A 24,933-nucleotide genomic window follows, 5' to 3' on the forward strand; every position below is an offset into this window, starting at 1 on the left:
AAGGTCGAGAGAAGAGCCTTTTCTTTATTTGATAAAGTTATTAATTTCACGATTGGAAACTACAAGTAATTTTGCTGGAGGATAAGAGTTGATCTTGAGCGTTTAAGTGCAACCCCCCCGGGAACTGGGAGTGATCCATAAGAGAGCCTGGTGAAGAGATACAGAGATTTTGACAGCTGTCAAAGTAGCTGTGAAAGTTGGGGAATAAAAAGAGAACTTTGTTTCTGTGACTTTGCTGGTTAGATTTGTTACAATTTGGATATAAATTGTTGAAAATAAGGAAGATCAAGATATTTTGACTTTGGGGCTGGAACTGGAAGGATACTAAGTAACCATAACCCCTCTAGAGGGGGTTTTGGGACATTACAAGAATGGCTGTAAGTGGAAAAATACTCACTGAGCTGAACAGGACTTTTTATCTCCTGGGAAAGCTTCAACAGCAGAGCAATATTTTGACTACAGGGGTTTCTACACTGAAGGAGACAATAGACATATCTATTGAAAATGGAAAGGACTTGACTCAAGTCTTTGTTTTTAAACCAAAAGCCCCTGTAGTGGAACTAGAAGTTTTTGCAGCTGAGCAGGAAAAGAAACCTGAGAAATGGGAGGAAAGGGAACAAGGGATATATGAGGATTTGGTTTTATAAAATGAATTAAATTGAACAATGGGTTAAACACAATAAGGTCAAAAATTTGGGACAAGAACTTGTTGAACTAAACAAATGGAAATGGAATACAAGAAGGGGAGGTGTGGGGAAGTCCTGAAAAGATGTTATTGAAAGTAAGGATTAAATGTAAATCTTTGCTTTTTTTGCTCCCCCCCTCTTTTTTCTTTTTTTTTCTTTTTTTGGATTCTTTGGAAAATTTAATAAATATGATATTTTTAAAAAAAGAGAAGAGCCTCAGATGACAAGCACAGGATCTGGGTCAGTTTGTATGGGGAGAAGAGGTCTTGAAGATATTGAAGTCCTGAGCCATGTAAGATATAGTACAGCATTGCACTCTTAACTGGGCCCAGAAACTAGTTGGCAGCCAGTGCAATTTGGCTTAAAGCTTAAACCATCTTGTTCTAATGAGCAACCATTTGGCCATAAAATTTTGCACCAGCTGAAGTTTCTGAACTGAATTCAGAGGCAGACCCATTTATAACGCATTATAGTAATCCAACCTAGAGGTTTACAGAGCACAAAGCACAAATGTTAGGCTGTCCTTGTCCATCGAGCTAAAGCTGATAGAAGGACCTCGATACCACCAAAGCCTCAGATGATAGTAAAGGATCCAGGAGCAAACCCAAGCCATGTACCTGTTACTTAAGAGGAAATGTAACCATCTCAAGAGCAGGCAATCTCCCATCCATCTTGTCTAGAGAACCACCCACTAACAGTGTCTCGGTCTTATCTGGATTGAGTTTCACTTTATTGGTTCTCTTCCAGACACCTGTCCAGCCTATCCACTGCCACACCTGTAGATGTAAAGGAAAAATAGAGCTGTGTGTCATCAACACACTCCAAAACTCCGGATGACTCCACCCAGCAGCTTCATATACTGTAGATATTAAGCAACATGGGCGATGAAAATGAACCCTGAGGAACCCAACATTGAAGGCTCCTTGGTTAAAAAATAAAAAATAAAAATCACCTGCTGAAGATGACCATCCAAATAGGAACAGAACCATTGAAAAGCATGGTCACCCACCCCCAATTTGGATAGCCTCTCAAAGGGAATACAGTAGTTGATGGTACTGAAAGCCACTGATAATTCAAGAAGGATTAACAGGGATACATTGCACCTGTCTCCCGACAGAGGTCAACCAGGGATGTTTCTGTGTCAAAGCCAGGCCACATCCTAGTTGAAATGGATCTAGAAAATGGGTCTCCTCCAAGAGCGCCTGGATCTTAATCATGATAGAATCATAGTATAAAGAAGGGCATGTTATAAGTTAGTGTGACTTGGAAGTTCAAAAAGAAAGGGAAGAAATTCAGGTCACAACAGGTGTTTAGTCTAAGGCAGCCTTTCTCAACCTGTGGGTCCCCAGGTGTTGTTGGACTACAACTCCCATCACCCCTAGCTAGCAAGGCCAGAGCTCAGGGATGATGGGAGTTGTAGTCCAAAACATCTGGGGACCCACAGGTTGAGAACCGCTGGTCTAAGGGCTAATCCACACTTACCTTTCCTGTTCATCCACCCCCCCATCCAGCATTCTGCCCACAACTGAAGGAGATTATGATATTGTGAATGAGGTGTTTCCCATTTCTTACCTGAATTTCAAAACTCCAAGGAAGGATATTAAGCTTAGACAAATTATGGTGGAGGCAAGTGGGAGAGAGAGTGGGAGAAAGGAGCATGTAAAGGGGACAACATTAACTAGGAGGATAATCACAGGTTTCTATGCAAAGCAGTGTGTGTGTACAAGTGAGCGGTGGGACCATGCCTCTGTCAGAGGATACACAATTGACATTTAATGGGATGCTCCATGTCCTTGTCTTCCTGGCTCTTACAATGAAATAATTGCATTGTTGTTTTCTGTTTCTATTACAAAGGGAAAAGGGGGAGAGGGAGGATTCCCCAGCCTAATTCTCCTGCGTGACAACCAAAACATCCTAGTAGAGGTCACTAAGGGACATAGTGACCTGTGATACCTTTATATATATATAAAAGGGGAAATATTACAAATTGGGTGGGTGAAGAGATGGCATGTCTTCCAGAAGAGATCAAAACCTACACAGGGCATTCCTGCATATAATGCAGTGCTGAATGGAAAACATAATTGTGAGTATAGAAACTAGAAGGACCTGAGAGCATGAGAAAGCTGAGCCTAGCGTAAATGGATATTTAGTTTGCTTCAGTATGGAGTTCTGCTGCTCAGTGTTCCAGCCAGCCCATGAGCTAGGCTCTCTTGTAGAATTTGAATCTGCCCCATTTTCATCCCACACAACAGAGAGTCATCATTGCCATCATTGAACATCTTTTTCTGTCATTGGGGTGCTTCCTGTTTTCCTTTTTGCTGGTTTCTTTATTTTTTACCTTTTTTCTATTACGACAAATCTGCCCCTCAGCATGCTGCTGCACCCCCCCCCTCAGGTAACAATCCTTATGCAGTCAAAATATCACCACCACAAGAGAGATACCACCAGGCTTGGGGGCACTCCAAAATTTGCAGAAATACAAAAGTCTTGGGAGGGGGAATCACACCCAAATGAATTCACTATTAGTGTATATTATGTCGATATGTAAAGTAGCTGTGCTTGTGTGTATCTAAAAGCATGAGACATGTGGAAAAGGAAGCAGATAGACTTTCCTAAGATGGAGAGGACAACACTTGTTTCATTCCTGAAGATCAGACTGATGGACCATAGGAGTAAGGATTCCCTAGATATCTATATGTGTATATAGTTTTAGTTCCATTAATGTTCAATTGTTTTTTTTCTAATTATTGCTTTTATTATGTTTTTAGTAATTGTTGATTTTATCTTTAAGCTGCCTTGAGTTGGGTCAGTGGAAAAGGCGGGGTATAAATAAACATATAATATTTTTAATAATTATACTAATAACTGACTTGTTATTCATGTTGGCTGGGCCAATCCCAAGCAGAAGGCATTTCCATGTATGCAAATAGAGGCAGGTACCTCTGATTTCTGTCTTTTCTCCCCTCATTTCTCCCACATTAAATGCTTTTTTGGAGGGTAACTCCAACTCTAAGGATAAAATTTTCAGAGGCTTCAACTGCAACATATTGGTAGTAAAGCCTCATTCTATCCGTTGATTTCCATCTGCGGTTTTTGGGAAGATAAAGAACTGGCCACAATCCACCAGCCACCTAAACATGCCTATTGGTTTCAATTAATTTAGGTGTACTTAACTCTGTTCCAGTGTTCCCACACTGACAACAGACCTGGTGGCAGCTATTATTTATGTTCCTGCTGTTTCCTCTAGATTAACTCCACATGGCATACCTAACCAGATGGAATGGGACCTCAGTCACTGAATTTTTGCTACTCGGATTCTCAGATACCCCTGAAATGCAGCCCTTCCTGTTTGCTTTGTTTTTGATCTTCTACATGGTTACACTTCCTACCAATTTCTTACTTTTGATCACTGTATCAACAGATCGTAGCTTACACACACCCATGTATTTCTTCCTGGGTAACCTTTCCTTCCTTGAGATCATCTATACATCCAACATTGTTCCCAGGATGCTAACCAGTTTGATCTCTGAGGAGAAGACCATTTCTTTTATGGACTGCATGATTCAGTTTTATTTCTTTGGATCACTGGGTGGCACTGAATGCCTTCTCCTATCAGTGATGTCTTATGACCGTTATATCGCCATATGCAACCCTCTCCACTACACAACTGTTATGAACAGCAACATGTGTGTTTGGCTGGCTGCTAGCTCTTGGATCAGTGGCTTTCTGATAACCTTAATTACAGTGTTGCTGATGATAAGCTTGACCTTCTGTGGGCCCAATGAAATCGATCATTTCTTTTGTGATTTTTCTCCACTGCTGAAGCTTGCTTGTTCTGACACGTACCTGTTTGAAAAGACTTCTTTCATTCTTTCTTCCAGTCTAACATTGATCCCATTCCTACTTACGGTTGTGTCTTACACCTATATATTGTCAGCTGTTATCAAACAAGCTTCTGGCACCAGGTCTAAAAAGGCCATTTCCACCTGCTCCACTCACCTCATAGTAGTTACAACTTTCTATGGGACGCTGATTACAATGTATGTGGTTCCTGCTGCTAAACACTCTGTAGACACAAGCAAGATCTTCTCAATCTTCTATACTATTGTGACTCCAATGATTAATCCCCTCATCTATAGCTTGAGGAACAAGAAGGTACGTGAAGCCTTGAAAAGGCTTGTAGATGCAAAACTTGTATTCTGGAAGTAGCAGAAATGGATAAATGTAATGAAGCAGGTCAAGTTTGAACTCTTACTTATCTATTTACGGAAGGAGAAGCAAGCATGTAGGCATCCAGATATTGTTGGAATCCAGCTCCCATCAGCCCCAGCCAGTACTGCTGATGGTAATGGATGATGAGATTTGTAGTCCAGCAATATATGGAAATCTACAGGTTAGCCACCTGCAATTTCCCAGAGCTATTTGCCTGTTATGGAGCATATAATGTAACAACTAAATGACAGCAGGCACAGGTAATAATTGAGAGATGTCAGGGAAGTATAGGCAGTGAAATCCAAAGAGAGAAAAGGGGTTGGGGAGAACAAATTGTTCATCAGAATTATAGAACCCAGTAAATGAGTTGGAAATTGAACTGTGGTATGGAGGGGCAGTTTGAATCTGGGGGAGGTGGGAGGAACAGCAAAGAAGCCATACAAGAATCAGAAATAATTGTAGAAACATAGCTCTGCCCCAATCCACAAAAGTCACTTTCGCCACACCCCTATCACAGACCTTTCTCCTCAGTATCATCCATCAAGCCTGCTTTTATCACTCCTTTCCCTAATCTTGTTTGCAAGTAGACTTTGGAGCGGAAATATGATTGCTAGGAAAGAGTGACATGGAAATTAGAACATCCAGCAGAGACTCCCACAGTATTCTGGTTTGAATGTATCTGCCAGTTTAGGAGCTTGCTAATAAGAATGCTTCATCATGGAAGGTGGACAGGGAGAAGGTTACCTGATTATGATGTTTGTTCTGGGGGGGGGGGGGGGAGAGAGGTGGTGGTGTAGAAATGATGACTGTATAGAATCACCCGGAAGTGATTCTTAGAACTCCATCAAATCCAGGTACTGCTGCTAATTGTTCCTAGAAAGATTTTGGTCTATCATTTTCACAGGTTTCTGATAGCATATCAGTCTATCTGAAATGTTTTAGAATTATCTCAGTTTTATTGGTGTTTAATATGAATATATTTCCATTAGTTAAGCTATATTATATTTGTATACCTTTATTTATTTATTTTAAAAACTAACTGTTCCCATTAGTAAACATATTATATTTGGACAGCTCCATCATTTTGCTTTATTATTCAATATACAGAATTATGCATACCTTCTATTTTTAAAATCAGTGCACACTTCACTTACCATTGCATGTTTCATGATACCTTCTTCTGTATAACTTAAATATTTTTAAAATAAACAAAGTAAGAAACCCCAGTTATTTCAATGAGTAAGTCAATGTGTTGAGATTCCTGCATTGCAGAGAGTTGGACTAGATGCTTGAGGTTTCTTTCAACTTTACAATTCTATTATTCTTATAGCCATGTAAATAGCCATAATACCTAAATGAGAAACTTATATGGAGTGAAATTTGCAATGTTCTGAATTTTGCAGTGCAGTTCCCACATGAAGAAATGTTGACAAAAATACATACACATGTACAGTAAAATTCATACATTTGTGACATTAACATACAAAAATGCATTATATTAGGGCACATTATTTTCCAAAAATGTGTCTCTTAGGCAAAAATATATACAAACATGATGGATTTTCATGAGGACTGTTTTATAATGCAAACTGATGTGGACATGTGGGAAATGAATATAATTAAGATTAGAAAAATGAGAAATGGAGAGAAATTGAAATGGACAGATTCATACATCCCAAATGGTGATTTAACATTTTAGCTACATATTTCTTTATGTGCAGTTACCAAATATATTGAACAGGGATGAGAGGATTTCATTCAACTTGATATTTTTGTTCTTCTGGTCCATTCTTTCCATCTTGTTTCATAGATTTAATTGGGGGAATTTTATTTCCTTTTATGAATGCATCAGGCAAAGTTCCAAACTAATGTTTAAAACTGCCATATCCATTAAAGATCCACAATGGAAAAGAGGCTCTTCTTAACCTTTTCACTTCATGACATTGTATCACTGCCCACTATGCCTCAAGCATATTTTTTCCTTCTCAGAAAAAAAAAAAATATGGAAATCCTTTTTCCAATGGCATAAAATTGTAAGGTGCATTTTCAGCAAACCAAACAGCAGGCAAGTAAAGGACTAAAGTCTATAAACTCTAAATCAAGCATAGAAAGTTAATTTTGCATTCCAGTTAACATACCTTATTTAATAATTACATTTGCAAAAGCTGGAAATAAACATTTAAAAATCCATGTGCGAATTTTTGTTAAAGCCACAAGAGGAATGAAATAAATTTGAAGGGGGGAGACTCTTTATCAGAATGTATATAGTGCAGTTATAAGAATGTCTCCTAGTAATAGTGTCTGTGTTTGAAATCTTTTCAAAAGGAAGCCAGTTTAGAGCATTAGTGGCAATGGAGACTGCCTCTCAGTTCCCTGACTCAACAGTGAAGTGGTAGACTAGGATTGAAAAACTTCAGCCCTGGAGGTCCATGGCAACCCTCCAGACATCCCTTTTTGGCTGTTGGGATTCTTCCCAGACTACACATCTCCTCATGTTGTGACCCTTCTACAAGTGTGTTTGCCTGGTTAAAATGTGATCTCAAAATATGATATTGCCTCTTAATTACTTGGATGGAGGATGGACAAATAAGTGGGAATGTGTACAACCCTCTGATTTTCAATGGCTGAAATGTAGCCTATGTGCAAAGGTAAAGAACACATCTATTGTTTCATTCAGTTTGGGGTCGGTCCTCCCCATCACTGAAATGTGGCTAAGAAAGATCCACTAGATCTAATGCAGATGAAATTAATATATATCAATGGTGAAGTCCACACATGAAGTCAGTGATAGTGAGAAGGTTTCCCCTTTCCTCTAAAAAATTTAATAAGTTCTCTGAAACATCTGGAATGATTTTTTAATTGCTTCCTTTACCTCTTTGTTCCTCAAGCTGTACACAAGGGGATTGACTAGTGGGGTGAGCAAAGTGTAGAACAGAGAAAAGAGTTTCTTCAAGTCACTCAGTAAACTGATATTTGGTAAGACATAGACTATCATCAGGGAGCCATAGAAGCAAGCAACCACAGTCAAGTGAGAGGAGCATGTAGAGAATGCCTTTTGTTTACCAGTGGTGGATGGGATTCTTAAAATGCTCTTGATGATGAAAATGTAAGATGTCACAGTTATGATAAAGGGTGCCAGTGTACCTATGAAGGATATTATGAAGGCTGTAGTTTCAACCAGATTGGTATCATTGCATGAAAGTCTTATCATTGGGATCAAATCACAGAAGAAATGATTGATTTTGTTGGGTCCACAGAATTGCAGCTGAGATACCAAAAATATTATGAGACTGATAAACAGTGACCCACTGATCCATGATCCAGCAATAAGCATGATACAAATTCTTCCATTCATGAGCATTACATAATGCAACGGTTTGCAAATGGCTAAGTAACGATCATAAGACATCACTGCTAGAAAGTAACATTCTGTAGTTGCGAGATAACCAAAGAAATATAGCTGGGCAAAGCATCCATTAATAGAAATGGTTCTGTCCCCAGTCAGAAAACTGACCAGCATCCTTGGCATGATGGTTGAGCTGTAGCAAGTCTCCAGGCATGACAGGTTTCCCAGGAAGAAATACATGGGTGTGTGAAGATGCTGATTGAGGACTACTAGAATAATAATGAGAATGTTTCCAGCCATTGTCACAAGGTAGATAGGAAGAAAAAGTATGGAAAACAATGTCTGTAAGTCCTCACTATTAAAGTCCAAGAGGATGAATGCCACAGGAGCTGTTTGGTTTTCCTCTTTTGTGTTGACATTCAGTTTCATCTAAGTAATATCAGATAATATTAATGAATATTTAGGTTTGAATATGTGATTGAGAAGTTACAGCCTGTTAGCTGTATCTAGATCAAACATGATGAAATCAATGGACTTTTTATTATTATATTAACCTTTTATTGTTTTCTCTCCATGAAGTGCAAGGTAATACACATTCTTCTCCCACCAGCTTCTGTCCTCACCTTGTGAGGTTAGGATAAGGGGAAGCAAGGATTTGAAACTGGATTTCCCTAGGCATGATGTTCTAATCACTACTCCATTCTGGATTTCAAGACTAACTTAAGCCCCATTGATTTAAAAAATCCAGCAATGATTTCTGGTGTATATCTATGAAAGTTAAGCAACCCACCATAACTCTTTTTAACTATGTTATGAAACTAAGAATGCTTTACATGTAAGTTCTTTTCTAAAGTTTCTAACAGTGATGGGCCACTATGGCTCTACTTATGTTATTGGACTACAAGTACCATTACTCTTGACCATTGACCATGATGACAATGTATAGTGAGAGCTGGAGTCCAAAATCTGGTTTGCAGTATTATTATTTTTTCAAAAGAATTGTTGTTCCAGTAAAAATCTGTAGCTTGATCATTTTCCTAGGCCTGCTTTACACATACTGAAGTTCTCTCAGGAACTCAGGAAGTTACTAGCCAGCTCATCCTTGCATGGCAAAGAGGAGGAACAAAATGTATAGTCACAAATATTTGACTAGAAATCCTGTCTACTACGATTTACACCCTACTGAACTTAGTGTGGCTGGCTCTCAAACATAGTGTTTATAGGATTACAATCTTAAAAGACTGAAAGCTGTTATGTTACCATAGATATATCAATCTAAAATGTAGAATCCAAAAAGAAGTTATTTAAGTGATGATATCTGGATAACATGGCAGGGACACGGGTGGCGCTGTGGGTAAAACCTCAGTGCCTAGGGCTTGCCGATCGCATGGTCGGCGGTTCGAATCCCCGCGGCGGGGTGCGCTCCCGTTGCTCGGTCCCAGCGCCTGCCAACCTAGCAGTTCGAAAGCACCCCCGGGTGCAAGTAGATAAATAGGGACTGCTTACTAGCAGGAAGGTAAACGGCGTTTCCGTGTGCTGCTCGTCACGCTGGCCACGTGACCCGGAAGTGTCTCTGGACAGCGCTGGCCCCCAGCCTCTTAAGTGAGATGGGCGCACAACCCTAGAGTCGGACACGACTGGCCCGTACGGGCAGGGGTATCTTTACCTTTACCTTTATCTGGATAACATAATTAGATTTTTCTTTCGTATACATGAATTCAGAACAAAATGCATTATATCAATCAAGAGACATAGGGGACTCCAACAGGCATATTTTAGGGTTTGCAGAACAAATAACAGCTAGATTGCTTTTAGGGCCACTGTGAATGGGGTCAGGTGTGAAATGGCAAGTCCTAAATCTTAAATCCAATAAGTGGGCTGCTGACAAGCCAAAAAGTAACATGTCCCACTACAATGACAACTCTTTCAGCTCTGCCTTAGCAGTTGTGGGTGATAGATCCCTCATTACATGATTCCAGTGTACAAGAGACTGGATTTGCCTATTATATTTTCATACTCATTTTCAGATCTTTTACATTAAACTGACAGATTAATGCATTGAACTAAATGGACATTACAAAATCCTAAGCACTTTATTTGGATTGTGTAGCAGAGCTCCAAATTGGTGCTAAAAGCTTTATTACCATGGATCCTTACCTTAACATCAGAACACATTAGGTGATGAATCCCATAAAGTTCTGGATCAATCTACCTTTTCATTGAGGTATTCAGCACACATCTGCTCTCAAATGTAAATTGCATGGATGTCATCCTATTACCGACAATCCCTCAAAACATCCATCTAGAAAATGTCCTTGCATGTTTGACAATTCTCTGTTTATATTGAAAATATGAATGTCTCTTCTTGGTTAATGTCATCCATTGCCAAATATATCTTATATAAAGTTATATAATGCACCTGAAAAGTCTCGCTGATAAATGGAAGAAACATTTCAAAATCATTTGGGAAATCACCGACTCCCCCCTGATCAGTGGGTTACCTTAATGATTGCAAATTCTCTGTAGTTTTCCCCCCCTGAGGTCAAGAGCTATGAAGAAATTCACTAGAAAAATAATCCCTGCCAGTAAATCTTGCGTTCAGAACTCTATATGATTTTGTATATTTTCCCACTTTTCCTTTATTTTGCAAGTTGCAAATCCATCTACCAGCACTGAGATCGCCACTCAACCCAGGTTGTTATAATGAAGACAGTGAATACATTCTAGTGTAATGCATGTTAGCAATTCCTGGGAAACATGTCATGTCTGGAGCCTTGCTCATACTTCTGCTTGCTTTTAATGAACTTCTTCACCACACCTAGCTTTGAGATGAGTCAATCCTCACTTCATTAACTTTGTCTTTTAAGTGCCTAAAGACTCTTTGCAATGTTTTCCTGAAAAAAAGACTAACAGGCCTCTGCAAAATTAATTAACACTGAAATGGACACACAGGAAGGTAATTTATTTGTAAATATTTGTTAAACCATCATTTGATGGCTGATATATGAACTTTTACTGTGTGCTATAATCAGTGCTTTTTTCTAGGGGTACGCATACCCCTAAACATTTTGTGAATCTTTGTACAGTGGACCCTCTGGATACGAATTAAATTTCTCCCGGGGGTCTGTCTGCAACCCGAAAAGTCCATAGGCAGAGGCGCCACTTCTGCGTATGCGTGCATGGCAAAAGCCGGAAGCATACACTTCCGGGTTTGCCGCATACATAACCCGAAAGTTATGTATCCAGAGCAGTATGTAACTAGAGGGTCCACTGTACTTTTGTCCATTTACTTTATTTATTTCCCTTGATTTGAACTATAAAATGGTGCTTTTCTTGAGTCAAAATGAGAGTACCCCAAAACATTTTTTTAGACAAAAAAAGTGCAGGCTATAATACATTCTTTTAAAGCAAGGTGAGGAACCTCAGGCCATGTTTGCTCTCTAAGCTCCAGGCACACTTTCCCTCCAGGTCATACCCTTCACTTGTTCTGCTTCATACTCTCCTCCAGTTCCTGGAAGGAACTCTAATAAAGCCCCTTGCTTGCTGGGTTTGAGAGATGTCCATGAAGAAACATCTGGCATTTATGAAAAAAGTTTCCCCGCTTTAGTTTTAAAAAATGAATAGCCAATGTGGCTGGTACTTAGAACAATAGGAACACAGAAATATAAAGTTGGAAGGGGACCGAATGTTGGAGGGTCATCTAATCCAGCCCCCTGGAGTGCAGGAATCTTTTGCCCCATTGTTTGAATGCCAACAGGAAGCTTAACTAAATAACAATTAAAAAGAGACTACTTTCCAGGGTCCTGTGTCCAAAGTGTAGACTAATACAAAATATATAAAAAGTTTCTTTATTAAACACCAGACACCAGAAACATTCATACTGAGGATATAGAATGGTATCTACTTGATTTCTTATTATACAGTTTCCCCCATTTCTCCCTAAATTTCAATGAATTCTATGAAACACCTTGAACACTTTTTTTCTTGTCGTGTGCTTTATGCCATTGTTCTTCAAACTGCATATAAGGGGTTTACCAAATGGTCTAAGGCATATATTGTGGTTGGAAGAATGCCTCCTGATAGTTGTGTCAGTGTTTAATGTCTTTCCAACTTGAGTGTCAACAAGAGCTACAAAGAAGACAATTTTCCAGGATCCTGCCTCTAAAATTATGATTTAACAACATGCATTAATATCACTTCCTTTATTAGTCAGCATAAAGCATTCACATTCTGAAGGTAGAAAAATTTTCCTTAATGATAATGCCTCTGAAGCATCTTGCATGTTTTTTTAATTGCTTCCTTTACCTCTTTGTTCCTCAAGCTGTACACAAGGGGATTGACTAGTGGGGTGAGCAAAGTGTAGAACAGAGAAAAGAATTTCTTCAAGTCACTCAGTGAACTCATGTTTGGTAAGACATAGACTATCATCAGGGAGCCATAGAAGCAAGCAACCACAGTCAAGTGAGAGGAGCATGTAGAGAATGCCTTTTGTTTACCAGTGGTGGATGGGATTCTTAAAATGTTTTTGATAATGTAAACATAAGATGACACAGTTATGACAAAGGGTGCCAGAGTACCTATGGAGGATAGTATGAAGGTTGTAGTTTCAATCAAATCAGTCTCATTACAGGAAAGTCTTACCATGGGGGTGAAATCACAGAAGAAATGGTTGATTTTGTTGGGTCCACAGAAATTCAGTTGAGACATGAAGAATATTATTGGACTCATTGCCAGACACGCAATGATCCATGGTCCAACAATCAGCAGAATGCAGATTCTGTCATTCATAAGTATTGTGTAATGCAGTGGTTTGCATATTGCTAAATAGCGATCATATGACATCACTGCTAGTAAGTAACATTCTGCAGCTGCAAGAGACCCAAAGAAATACAGTTGTGTAAAGCACCCTTTAATAGAAATAGTACTGTCTCCAGTCAGAAAACTGACCAGCATCCTTGGCATGATGGTTGAGCTGTAACAGGTCTCCAGGCAGGACAGGTTTCCCAGGAAGAAATACATGGGTGTGTGAAGGTGTTGATCAGTAACCACTAAAATAATAATGAGGATGTTCCCAGCCATGGTGACAAGGTAGATAGTTAGGAACAGTATGGAAAATAACATCTGTAGGTCATCATTGTTAAAATCTAACAGAATAAATGCCACAGGAGCTGTCTGATTTTCTTCTTTCTCATTGACAGTCAAGTGCATCTAAGGGATAATAGATAGCAATTAGGCATGAATATTTGTTTCCTCAGGATCTTCAGAAGATTAGTTTATGACTTAGAGCAGACTGATTGAAATATATCGCTTTAACTCCAAGGAGTACAGCTGCACTCTTACACTAACCACCACAACATTCTGTGTCTCATGACCAACTTTCCCCCCTTTATTTCAAAGGCTCTATTTTTGTTTTGTGAGTATATCCAGTATTAACTAGGAAAAATTAAACAAGAAATCTTTTGCCAGAATATATTGCAAAATTCAGTATGACAATAAAATAATGTGTGTATGTGAAAGAAGTGGGTGCAACAGATGTGGGGAGCCTGCGGCTGTCCATTTGGGATTCGGCATTTATTCATGATGGCCACAGATTCCAAATTCCTGGTTTTCATTGGTCTAATTGTTTTGCTTTAGTTACAATAAAGCTCATTCCGTTTAGTCTCTCAGGAGCTCACACACTTACTCCCTAGTAGTGATGTTGGAAGATTCTGTTGAACACAAAAAATCAAGCGCATTTCCTTATGTTGAGCCCATCTGACCCCCCAAAATGTTTGCAATGATTTATTTCACCACACATCTCTACTAATATATTTTTTTAGAAATATGAACACTTTGTTTAAGGTACCGTATTTTTCGCTCTATAAGACACACTTTTTCCCTCCTAAAAAGTAAGGGGAAATGTGTGTGTGTCTTATGGAGGAAATGTAGGCTGTGCAGCTTTCACTGAAGCCAGAACAGCAAGAGGAATTGCTGCTTTCGCTGCGCAGCGATCCCTCTTGCTATTCTGACTTCGCTTACTGGAGAGGCGCTGCGCAGAGAGGGAAAGCTGCACAGTGCCCCTTCAGCAAAGCAGGAGGCGAAATGGAGCCCCTTCTGTTTCTCCTCCCGCTTTGCTGGAGAGGCGCTGCACAGAGAGGGAGAACTGTGCAGCGCCCCTTGTCTAATCCCCTTTTGAAGTCACCCAAGTTAGTAGCTGTCGCTCAGTCTTGTAGCAAGTTCTGTCTTTTAACCATACATTGTGCAAAGTTCTTCTTTTTGTCTGTCCTGATCTCCTACCTAGCCGCTTCCTTGGATGTGTGTGGGGCGGGGTGGTGATATAAGTATCTTCAAGGTTCAGGGTATCCTGATGAAACCCTTCGGTTGTTTATTAAATAGTTTAGTACAACATTTGATTCAGAATATTTTTTTCTTGTTTTCCTCCTCTAAAAATGAGGTGTGTCTTATGGTAGGGTGCATCTTATGGAGCGAAAAATATGGTATTGGTAATGGTAAAAGATGGTTAAGTCCAGTCAAAGGCGACTGGGGTTTCAGTGCTCATCTCGCTTTCAGGCTGAGGGAGCTGGAGTTTGTCCACAGACAGCTTTCCAGGTCATGTGGCCAGAATGACTAAACCACCTCTGGTGCAATGGAACACTGTGATGGAAGCCAGAGTGCACAGAAATGTCGTTTACCTTCCCACCACAGTGATACCTATTTATCCACTTGCACTGGCATGCTTTCAAACTGCTAGGTAGGCAGGAGCAGGGACAGAGCAACAGAAGCTCACCCCGTTGTGTGGATTTGAACTGCCAACTTTCTGATCAGCAAGCCCAAGAGGCTCAGTGGTTTATACTACATTACCACCCGCATCCACTTTATCCATTAATATTGCTAAGTAGTACATACTATTCCAAAAAGTAAACTACATAAAATAGAAGAATCATTTCAAAATCATCAAAAAGCCTACTGATATAAGAAAGTATTTTGTCACATGCCAAAAGGTCAATAAAGAGGGTCCCTATCTAAATCTCAGGCCAGGGGGAGTTTATGAGGCTTGGGCCTTGTAAATACATATATAAGTCTATTGGATATGGAAGAGAGAGAAGAGACTGACTGTCACCCAAGAAGATGGTGGCAGATAAAGAGGGCTTAATTCTCCACAAAATCAGATCCCTACAATGGCTGGAGCCAATGAGCTAAGCAAAAAGAATGCATATTCTATGACACATGGAGAACAATTGATTAATCAGGTGTAAATCAAAAAAGGTTGTTCCTTGTGGTGGCACTGTCAGTGATGTGTTTTACTAGTAGTCAAAGACATTCCTGTTTGCCTAAGCATTTAATTATTTAACATTGTTGTACATTACTGTGAAACATTTTGTGAAAAGCAATATAAAATATATAAATTAAAAATCAGATAAACAAGCAACAACAACAAAAAATACCCCATTTACTGAGAGGACAGCAAAAATAAAACCAAAGAAAGGATGGAAGAAGCACAGGATTCAACAGAGTCTTGTATCAATTCCATAATGTTTTAGACTTGAAAAGCCTATTACAATATATAGCTGAGTTACATTTTACCTTAAGACACTGAGAGGCAACTGTGGAGGCCATCAGTGCCACAACCGGAAACATGTGATCAATAATGGAGAACCTATGTCTGTCCAGATGTAAGACAAAGGTGGGGAAACTGTCACCTTCCACATGGACTTGTAGCCAAGCAGCATCTGTAGGGAGAGAAGTTCACCACTTCTGAGCCACAATAAAAATCACTTACACAGTGGTTGCTCTATCAGCACACCCTCTGTATCAACTGCTCCATCCCACTACCTCAAGGTGCAATTTCCCTGTCCTAGTTTGAACATAATGCAGTAGGCAATGCTAGTTCAATGTATCAGTGTGCCTCAGAGTACTTGATTTTCCCATAAGGAAGGGAGGGAAATAGAGTCCAAGTTGGCAGATCAATTTCTTAAGGGGCCACTAAATATATGGAATCAGATATAGAACACAAAAGTCCTAGCTGACATGCTCAAAAGACACGAATGCAATTCCATTGATGTGTCTCTCTTCAAACTTAGCAGCCATTTGATTTTTGGTCATTTGACTCCTAGTCCAAGAGAGAATAGATTGACTTATGCTATTTTAAATCTTCATTTTTACATCTTTTAACTCAAACTAGAAGCTAAATACATAGAAAATTAAATGGGCATGAAACTATGTCCAACAACTTCATTCATATTCTGGACCAGATCACTGAATTCATGCTAAAGTGCTCCTTTCGAGGAGTTCTTACCTTAAAGCAACAACACACTAGATGGCTGAAGAGTTGGTTTTGCTTCATCTTAGAATGCAAAGTACTTGTAAAAGAATGAAAATAAATGCACTCTCCGCTGGTCTTCAGCACACTCTATCTTTTGAATATATATTGTATCATGTATTCCATGAAAATTTGGCATTCCTCTGTAATAATGAAAAGATTATTGTCTCTGCTTGAACTGTGCAGCAATTTTTGCATATAACCAATCTATGCCTTATATAACCATCTAAATCTATCACTGCATCTGAAAAGTCTCACTGGGAAAGGAGTATGCAAGAGTAAAAAAACAAAAACAAACAACCTATCAAAATCATATGGGAAACCAAGGACTCCACAATGATTAATGAGTTTTCCGCATTCTGAGAAATCCTTTGTAGATTTCCTCAGACCAAGAGCCCTGGAGAAATCATTGCACCATCTGGACTAGGATTCAGGATTTTAGCTGATATATGTTCATTTGTTTTGTCCTTTTGTATGTTTCAAATGTCTGGCAGCAGGGAGAGTACCACTCTGTCAATATCAGCTTTTCTCAGTCTTGGGTCCCCAGATGTTGTTGGACTACAACTCCTGGCATCCCTGATCTCTGGTCCTGCTAGCAAAGGATGATGTCCATCAGCATCTGGAGTCCTAAGGTTATGAAACTCTGATCTAGATGTTCTAATCAGAATAGTGATAACCATGTGCTGGTAACAAGACAAACTAGCTACAGTTTTTGTCAAGGTTGGGCATAGAAACAATTCTGAAGTTGCCTTTCCTATCCAATTACTGTTCTGCAAGCAATCCCATTTCATTTCCTTAAGAGAATTATAAGGAGATGGTGGAATGGCTTCTTAAGATGTGTATGATGTAGCAGCATTCCTGGGGAGAAGACAGATCACATACAAAATAGGAGTACTAGGAGAAATTAATAAAATGCAGATAAAATGTTGTCGTGTTTTTTTAAAAAAATGCAAATGAATGCGGAGAGGTAGAGACCTGAATATAAGAGTGGGGGGGGGGGGAGGTGATGAGAAAAGTAAATAAACTTAAATTGAAAGGCTCACCAATCCCATGAATGTGGGCAGTGGAATGCTGATTTGAATAGAAAGCTTCTAAACAAAAATATATAATGTAGCTGAAAGGTTTTCTGATAGTTGTGTTAGAATTTGAATTTCTGTCAACTTAAACACAAACAGGAAGTCTACATATATGATTGCAAAACAGACTGATTTCTGGACCTTGCCTCCGAAACAAACATTGACAAAATGCATTAAGATTTCTTTCTTTATTTTAATAGCTTAAAACATCAACATCATGGAAACAAAGAGGTTTCCACCTTGTTTCCCACACTTTAGAGGTAAAAGAGTTATCCTGGTTTTTCTTCTGAATTTTAATAAATTCTATTGAACATTTTAAAGAGTGTTTTCTTTATGGCTTCCTTCACTTCTTTGTTCCTCAAACTGTATACAAGGGGGTTGACTAGGGGAGTGAGCAACGTGTAGAACAGAGAGAATACTTTCTTCAAGTCGCTCAACGAATTCATGTTTGGTAAGACATAGACTATCATCAGGGAGCCATAGAAGCAAGCAACCACAGTCAGGTGAGAGGAGCATGTAGAGAATGCCTTTTGTTTACCAGTGGTGGATGCAATTCTTAAAATGCTGTTGATGATGAAAGCATAAGATGTAAGTGTTATTAGAAAGGAAGGCAGGATGCCTATACAGGAGACAATAAAGGATGCAATTTCAACAAAATATGTATCATCACAGGAGAGTCTTATCATTGGGATCAAATCACAGAAGAAATGATTGATTTCATTTGGTCCACAGAATCTTAGTTGAGATATCAAAAATATTATAAGACTGATACTCAGTGATCCACTGATCCATGATGCAGTGATTAGCATGATGCAGATTCTGCTATTCATCAGCAATGCGTAATGCAGTGGTTTGCAAATTGCTAAATAGCGATCATAAGACATCACTGCTAGAAAATAGCATTCTGTAGCTGCAAGATAACCAAAGAAATACAGCTGGGCAAAGCATCCGTTAATTGAAATGGTTCTATCCCCAGTCAGAAAACTGACCAGCATCCTTGGCATGATGGTTGAGCTGTAGCAAGTCTCCAGGCATGACAGGTTTCCCAGGAAGAAATACATGGGTGTGTGAAGATGCTGATTGAGGACTACTAGAATAATAATGAGAATGTTTCCAGCCATGGTCACGAGGTAGATAGGAAGAAAAAGTATGGAAAACAATGTCTGTAAGTCCTCATTATTAAAGTCCAAGAGGATGAATGCCACAGGAGCTGTTTGATTTTCCTCTTCTGAGTTGACATCTAAGTTCATCTAAATAATTGCAATAAAAATTAAGAAATATTTAGGCTGAATTATTTGATTCATTTGTTGTTTTAATTCAGCATATGCTCAAATATATGAAAGTACGTTTGAGTGTATCTTTAATTATAGTTACAGATAGGTAGGCGTGTTGGTCTGCCATAGTCAAAACAAACAAAAAAATTCCTTCCAGTAGCACCTTAAAGACCAACTAAGTTAGTTCTTGGTATGAGCTTTCGTGTGCATGCACTTCTTTCGTCTGAAGAAGTGTGCATGCACACGAAAGCTCATACCAAGAACTAACTTAGTTGGTCTTTAAGGTGCTACTGGAAGGAAATTTTTTTGTCTTTAATTATGGTTGCATTGTTGTACACACTTATTAGGGTATAAGCCCTATTAAATTATACAGTGGTACCTCGGGTTAAGAACTTAAATCATTCCAGAGGTCCGTTCTTAACCTGAAACTGTACTTAACCTGAACCACCACTTTAGCTAATGGGGGCTCTCACTGCCGCCGCACCGCCGGAGCACAATTTCTGTTCTCATCCTGAAGCAAAGTTCTTAACCCGAGGTACTATTTCTGGGTTAGCGGAGTCTGTAACTTGAAGGTACCACTGTATTACACTTTGGAATCATGCTTAGGATATGTAATTCAGCCAATCACATTTCAGGTATATTGCAGTAGTGAAAACAATAATCCAAATAGTACAACGTGTACATGCTGACCTGGAAAAATAAACCTGCTATGATATTTATAATGTTCTAAATCCGAAGCAGCCACTGTCTCTTCTTGAGATGTTGTTGGACTCTAATTCTTATCAGCTCCCCCTCCCCCTACCAGCATAGTCAATGATAAGAAATGATGCAGGTCGGCGGGGGAAAAGAAAGTCCACTTTAAGAATGAGCTGCACAGAGGGCATTTTGCATAGGTGCATCCAAATCAGGGTAGCATTGCTGCTTTTGCATTCTTTTACTGGTGTCTATTAAGGTAGCCAGTGAAGCAGCACTAAAGAAGAGAACAGAAGGGGAGCAAAATTTCCATTAAAACTGCATAATCTAATTTCTATGTAATTTTGAAAGGAATGCAGAAAGAATCAACAGGTGGCCAGTATCTCTGCACAGTCTGCTTTTTGGAAGCTAAGTGCTCATGGGCAACTTCGAAGTTCCTGTCCTCCCTTCTTACAGTCATTTATTCTTAAGCCTTGAACCAGAGTGTCCTTCAGAGTGATGGACCTATGTAAACTGAGACCCTTGGCCACACTAGCTAACTTTCTGCATGGAAATTATAAGTTGCAGACTCCTAAGAAATCATAGAATCATAGAATTGACTCTAGTTGTGACCATGGGGGTCATCTAGTCCAACTCCCTGCAATGCAAGAATCGTCCACCCAATATGGGGCAAAAATAAAGCAGAAAGTGAGTTCCAAATTTCAGTGGCATCTTGGCTTATTTCCTTTATGTCTCAGTGAAGACAATCCATCAGAGCGCCTTCCTGGTGCTCGGTCTCAGATCCTGCCAACCTAACAGTTTGAAAGCATGTCAAAGTGCAAGTAGATAAATAGGTACCGTTCCGTTCCGTTCCGTTCCAGCGGGAAAGTAAACGGCCTTTCTGTGCGCTGCTCTGGTCTGCCAGAAGTGTCTTAGTCATGCTGGCCACATGATCCGGAAAAACTGTCTGCGGACAAACGTCTGCTCCCTCGGCCAGTACAGCGAGATGAGTGCTGCAACCCCAGAGTCATTCACAACTGTCAGGGGTGCTTTACCTTCACATATGAGAAAATATGTGTGTCTGGTTCTGAATCAGGTGATAAAGAGTTTTCTGGTGTCATTACCTTAAAGCCAGAATGCCCTCAAAACTTGATTGCTTGTTGTTTTTCCTATTACAGAAAAAATCTGGATAATGGACTTTATTGCCCAAACAGCTTCTTTAGCACATAACAACTCTCAAACTTATGAAAGGGGACAATCCTCCAACTAGGGACAATCCTCCAAAAAATCCATCTATCTGAAAGGTTTTCTTGAAGTTTTGGAATCTTCTGTTATAATAAATATGTAGATAGCTGTCTTCTTCAGAAGTGCCATCCATTACTGAATACAATCTATAACATAAATTAACCTCTCAGTTCAATTTATAAATCAGAAAAAATCTCACTGGAATATGAACATGGAGAAGAAAACACAGAAAGCACAAGGGAAATCAATGATTCCCCTTTGATTTCTGGCATATTCTCTTGGGCAATCTGCAATGAATTCCATGTCAGGAACCATAAAGAAATCTGTTCAAAACTCACATCATCCAATTTAGATCAGGATTCCATCTATGTGAAATCTGTTATTTTTTATGTAAGCCAGGTTGCGCAAACCAGGCAGAAGCTACTGATCATTCTGCATGTTTAAGATATTTGCTTTACCTTTTTATTTATTTTACTTGCCACTATTCATATCCCACCCCCTGAAAAATCTATGGGATCACCATACACCATTGTTCCAACATACATACAGCATACCCACAGCCTGTTCCTTCAGATAATCCATGCAGATAATCTCAGGAAGGAAGTTATTGCCCTGTTTGTGCTCATGGAAAGAGGGAATTTATTATCAGATAGGAAATTATTTCCACCACCATCACAATGGTGGGTTTTATCTACTGCAGCACCATAACTGGGAATTAACCAATCACCCAGTCACAGTTTCTCAATTTCCCAGTCATAGCTTCAGTTTTCCAAAATTCCACATCAGTTTACAATTTAATTTTAAGAAGTCTTATTGACAATAGAACTTGTGGACATCCTATGAAACTGATTGTTTGAAGATTGAGGAGAAATAAAAGAAATCACTTCTTTATGAAGTGTGTAGTTGCCTGCTTCCACAGGCTGTGATGATACCCACCAACATGGATGGCTTTAGAAGAGAATTAGACAAATTCATGCTCTGCCTTTCACAGCTTCAGGCAGCAATGCTTCTGAATGCCACTTGCTAGAAAACACAGGTGGGGTGAATGCTGTTGTGCTTGAATCTTGCTTGGTGGATTCCTACAGGCATCTGGTTAGCCACCGTGAGAAAAGGATGCTGGACTAGATGCCAAAGGCATGACCCAGCAGGCTCTTCTTAAAATTATTGAGCATTACTCAAAATACAAACATTTTTAATGCAATTATCTCTAACATAAACTTTTTCCTAAAGTACCCCTAACATAATGCATATTTTCACTAATATATGCCTTCTTGTATACATTATGTGACATCAGAAGTGCATTGCAAAATTCAAAGAAGAGAGGATTTTTAAAGATGGCAATGTTTTGGTTCATGTATTATTTCAGAAAGGGTGAATTTGGTAAGTTCACATTTAAATGAGAATCAAAATGAATTATTCCCTCTCCAAAATTGTGGGACTTTTGAGGGCCAGAAATTAATTTCTTCAGGTCTTGGATCAAACCTTCAAATTTGGGTTTCATCCACCTCTTGCCTAACTCTAAAAGCCCCAATTCTTAGAAGTCCATAAAGGATTTCCATAAAGTGCCTGTGAATAGTTCAAAGCCTCTCTCTCTCTCTCTCTCTCTCTCTCTCTCTCTCTCTCTCTCTGTGTGTGTGTTCCTTACCCTAACAGAATGGAGGGAACAGACTCTTGAACCCATTGTCAACAAGGATTTTGGTATTATCCATCAGCACTCTTTTTAAGTCTTTAGCAATTTCCCTTCCATTTTCAGAACCACCTATTTTTCATTTTTTCAACCATTTACATACTCTCACATTATTTGACTTCTCAGTTACTTCTCTTATATGTGTAGGTGCCTGTGTATTTTGTTATGAAAGATTATTATATTATTTCAGAATCACTTAAAAGTTCTTATTCATACTAATTTTACACTTAACAGTTGAAAGATCTTAACCTTTCCGACCACACATATTATCAACAAATCATGTGCATTTGTTGCTTGCTTGGGATTACACATTGATCCTCCCTGCAGTCAAAAAGTCAACAGCAATCTGTATACGCCCCTAAACTTCCTGTTTCTTAGCTACCAAAAGCCAGCTTGAATAGCATCACATATGATAGGCATTTAGAATTCTGGAGTTATATGTTACATACTTGGGAACCACCATAGTGCCTGAAACTCTGGAGTCTATATTGGTCACCTTCCTTTGTTATTTCTGGGAAATTTTGTGATGTGCTGTGAGATTGTTTTTTTATTTCATTGCAAAACACAGCAAAGCTGCATTCAATAACCAATATGAAACCAAACTATAAAATTCATGTCAAATAAAATTATTATTTTTTCAAGGCAGAGGCAAAATACATTAATTAATTACATTAATGACCTGTTTTTGTAAGCATTCATATTGTGAAGCCAATGCAATCAATGTTCTTCACACTTTTTGACCTGAATTCTAATCAGTTCTCTGAAGCAGCTTGAAAGTTTTCTTTACTGCATCCTTTACCTCCTTGTTCCTCAAACTGTATATTATGGGGTTGACCAGTGGGGTGAGCAGAGTGTAGAACAGAGAAAAAAGTTTTTTCAAATAACTCAGTGAACTCATATTTGGTAAGACATAGACTATCGTCAGTGAACCATAGAAGCAAGCAACCACAGTCAGGTGAGAGGAGCATGTAGAGAATGCCTTTTGTTTACCAGTGGTAGATGGGATTCTTATAATTTTTTTGATAATGCAAACATAAGATGACACAGTTATTACAAGAGGGGGTAGTATGGCTATAAAGGAGACAATGAACGAAGTCTTTTCAACCAAATCAGTGTCATTGCAGGAAAGTCTTACCATGGGGGTTAAATCACAGAAAAAATGATTGATTTTGTTGGGCCCACAGAATCTCAGCTGAGACACGAAATATAGTACAATGTTCATACCCAAAAAGCCACTGATCCAAGACCCAGCAATGAGCATGATGCAAATTCTGCCATCCATGAGCGTCACGTAATGCAGTGGTCTGCATATTGCTAAATAGCGATCATATGACATCACTGCTAGTAAGTAACATTCTGCAGCTGCAAAAGACCCAAAGAAATACAGCTGTGTAAAGCACCCTTTAATAGAAATAGTTCTGTCTCCAGTCAGAAAACTGACCAGCATCCTTGGCATGATGGTTGAGCTGTAGCAGGTTTCCAGGCAGGACAGGTTTCCCAGGAAGAAATACATGGGTGTGTGAAGACGCTGATCAAGAATCACTAGAATAACAATGAGGATGTTCCCAGCTATGGTCACAAGGTAAAGAGGCAGAAACAGTATGGAAAATAAAACCCACAAATCTTCATTATTAAAGTTCAAGAGGATAAACATTATGGGCTCTGTTTGGTTTCCATCTCTATCATTGTTTTTCAGTTGCATCTATATAAATAAGACAATATCAAGAAAGAATTAGAGTTGAGTATTTGATGTTGAATTCACTTTAATTCATAGGATATTATCAATGACATGCAAGAGGCTGGGGGTTTGTACACAACCCGCATTTAAGCAAATAAAATTCTCTACAGTGGAACCCCGGGTTGTGAACGTGCTCCATGTGGGAGGCACGTTCGCAACCTGCAGCATTCGCAACCCGCAGCACTGTCTGCACACGCGCGTGATGCGATTTGGCACTTCTGCGCATGCACAAAGTGTCATTTAGAGTATCTGTGCATATGTGATCACCAAAACCCGGAAGTAACCCGTTCCGGTGCATCCGGGTTTGGCGTGTCCGTAACCCAAAAGCACACAACCCACAGCATTCGCAACACAAGGTATGACTGTATTTCTGTTTCAGGATACATTACAACATTGACAACAATGATTCAGCTATGATATGATTGATGCATGCTATTCACTGCTGTTTTTAGAATTAAATATCTGACACGTTTACAGTGTAATCCAATACTGTACAATACATATCTAATGACTTTGAATTCAATGTCAAATTGTGCAGCAGTCGGTAGAGCTTCTAATCCAAAAACAAATCTATCACAATCTAAGCCACTGGGTGGATGATAGGGGCTGCATAAAGCTTTCGGGGAAGTTTATGTTTCTGAGAGCTAAATAATAATCATAAAAAAGCTGAAATCCTATGTTCACTTAACTTGGGCTAA

General features: G+C 39.2%; 5 protein-coding genes across 5 annotated transcripts; 1 reads left to right on the forward strand and 4 right to left on the reverse strand.

Moving 5' to 3' along the window:
* The first annotated feature begins 3,944 nt into the window (after nt 1-3,944).
* LOC144325348 (olfactory receptor 10A7-like) lies at nt 3,945-4,895 on the forward strand. Its single transcript, XM_077918259.1, has one exon. The coding sequence runs from the start codon at nt 3,945-3,947 to the stop codon at nt 4,893-4,895; it is 951 nt and encodes a 316-aa protein (XP_077774385.1).
* Nucleotides 4,896-7,719: 2,824 nt separating this feature from the next.
* Nucleotides 7,720-8,673, reverse strand: LOC114582934 (olfactory receptor 5J3-like). The gene has a single exon (XM_028704281.2). It carries the CDS (start codon nt 8,671-8,673, stop codon nt 7,720-7,722), a length of 954 nt encoding a protein of 317 aa, XP_028560114.2.
* A 3,822-nt stretch (nt 8,674-12,495) lies between these two features.
* LOC114582933 (olfactory receptor 2AP1-like) lies at nt 12,496-13,452 on the reverse strand. Its single transcript, XM_028704280.2, has one exon. It carries the CDS (start codon nt 13,450-13,452, stop codon nt 12,496-12,498), a length of 957 nt encoding a protein of 318 aa, XP_028560113.2.
* Nucleotides 13,453-17,912: 4,460 nt separating this feature from the next.
* Nucleotides 17,913-18,869, reverse strand: LOC114582932 (olfactory receptor 11L1-like). Its single transcript, XM_028704279.2, has one exon. The coding sequence runs from the start codon at nt 18,867-18,869 to the stop codon at nt 17,913-17,915; it is 957 nt and encodes a 318-aa protein (XP_028560112.2).
* Nucleotides 18,870-23,245: 4,376 nt separating this feature from the next.
* Nucleotides 23,246-24,151, reverse strand: LOC114582931 (olfactory receptor 11A1-like). The gene has a single exon (XM_028704278.2). The coding sequence runs from the start codon at nt 24,149-24,151 to the stop codon at nt 23,246-23,248; it is 906 nt and encodes a 301-aa protein (XP_028560111.2).
* Between the last annotated feature and the right edge of the window lie 782 nt (nt 24,152-24,933).

This window comes from Podarcis muralis, chromosome 13, assembly GCF_964188315.1.
Source record: "Podarcis muralis chromosome 13, rPodMur119.hap1.1, whole genome shotgun sequence".
Classification (NCBI taxonomy): Eukaryota; Metazoa; Chordata; class Lepidosauria; order Squamata; family Lacertidae; genus Podarcis; species Podarcis muralis.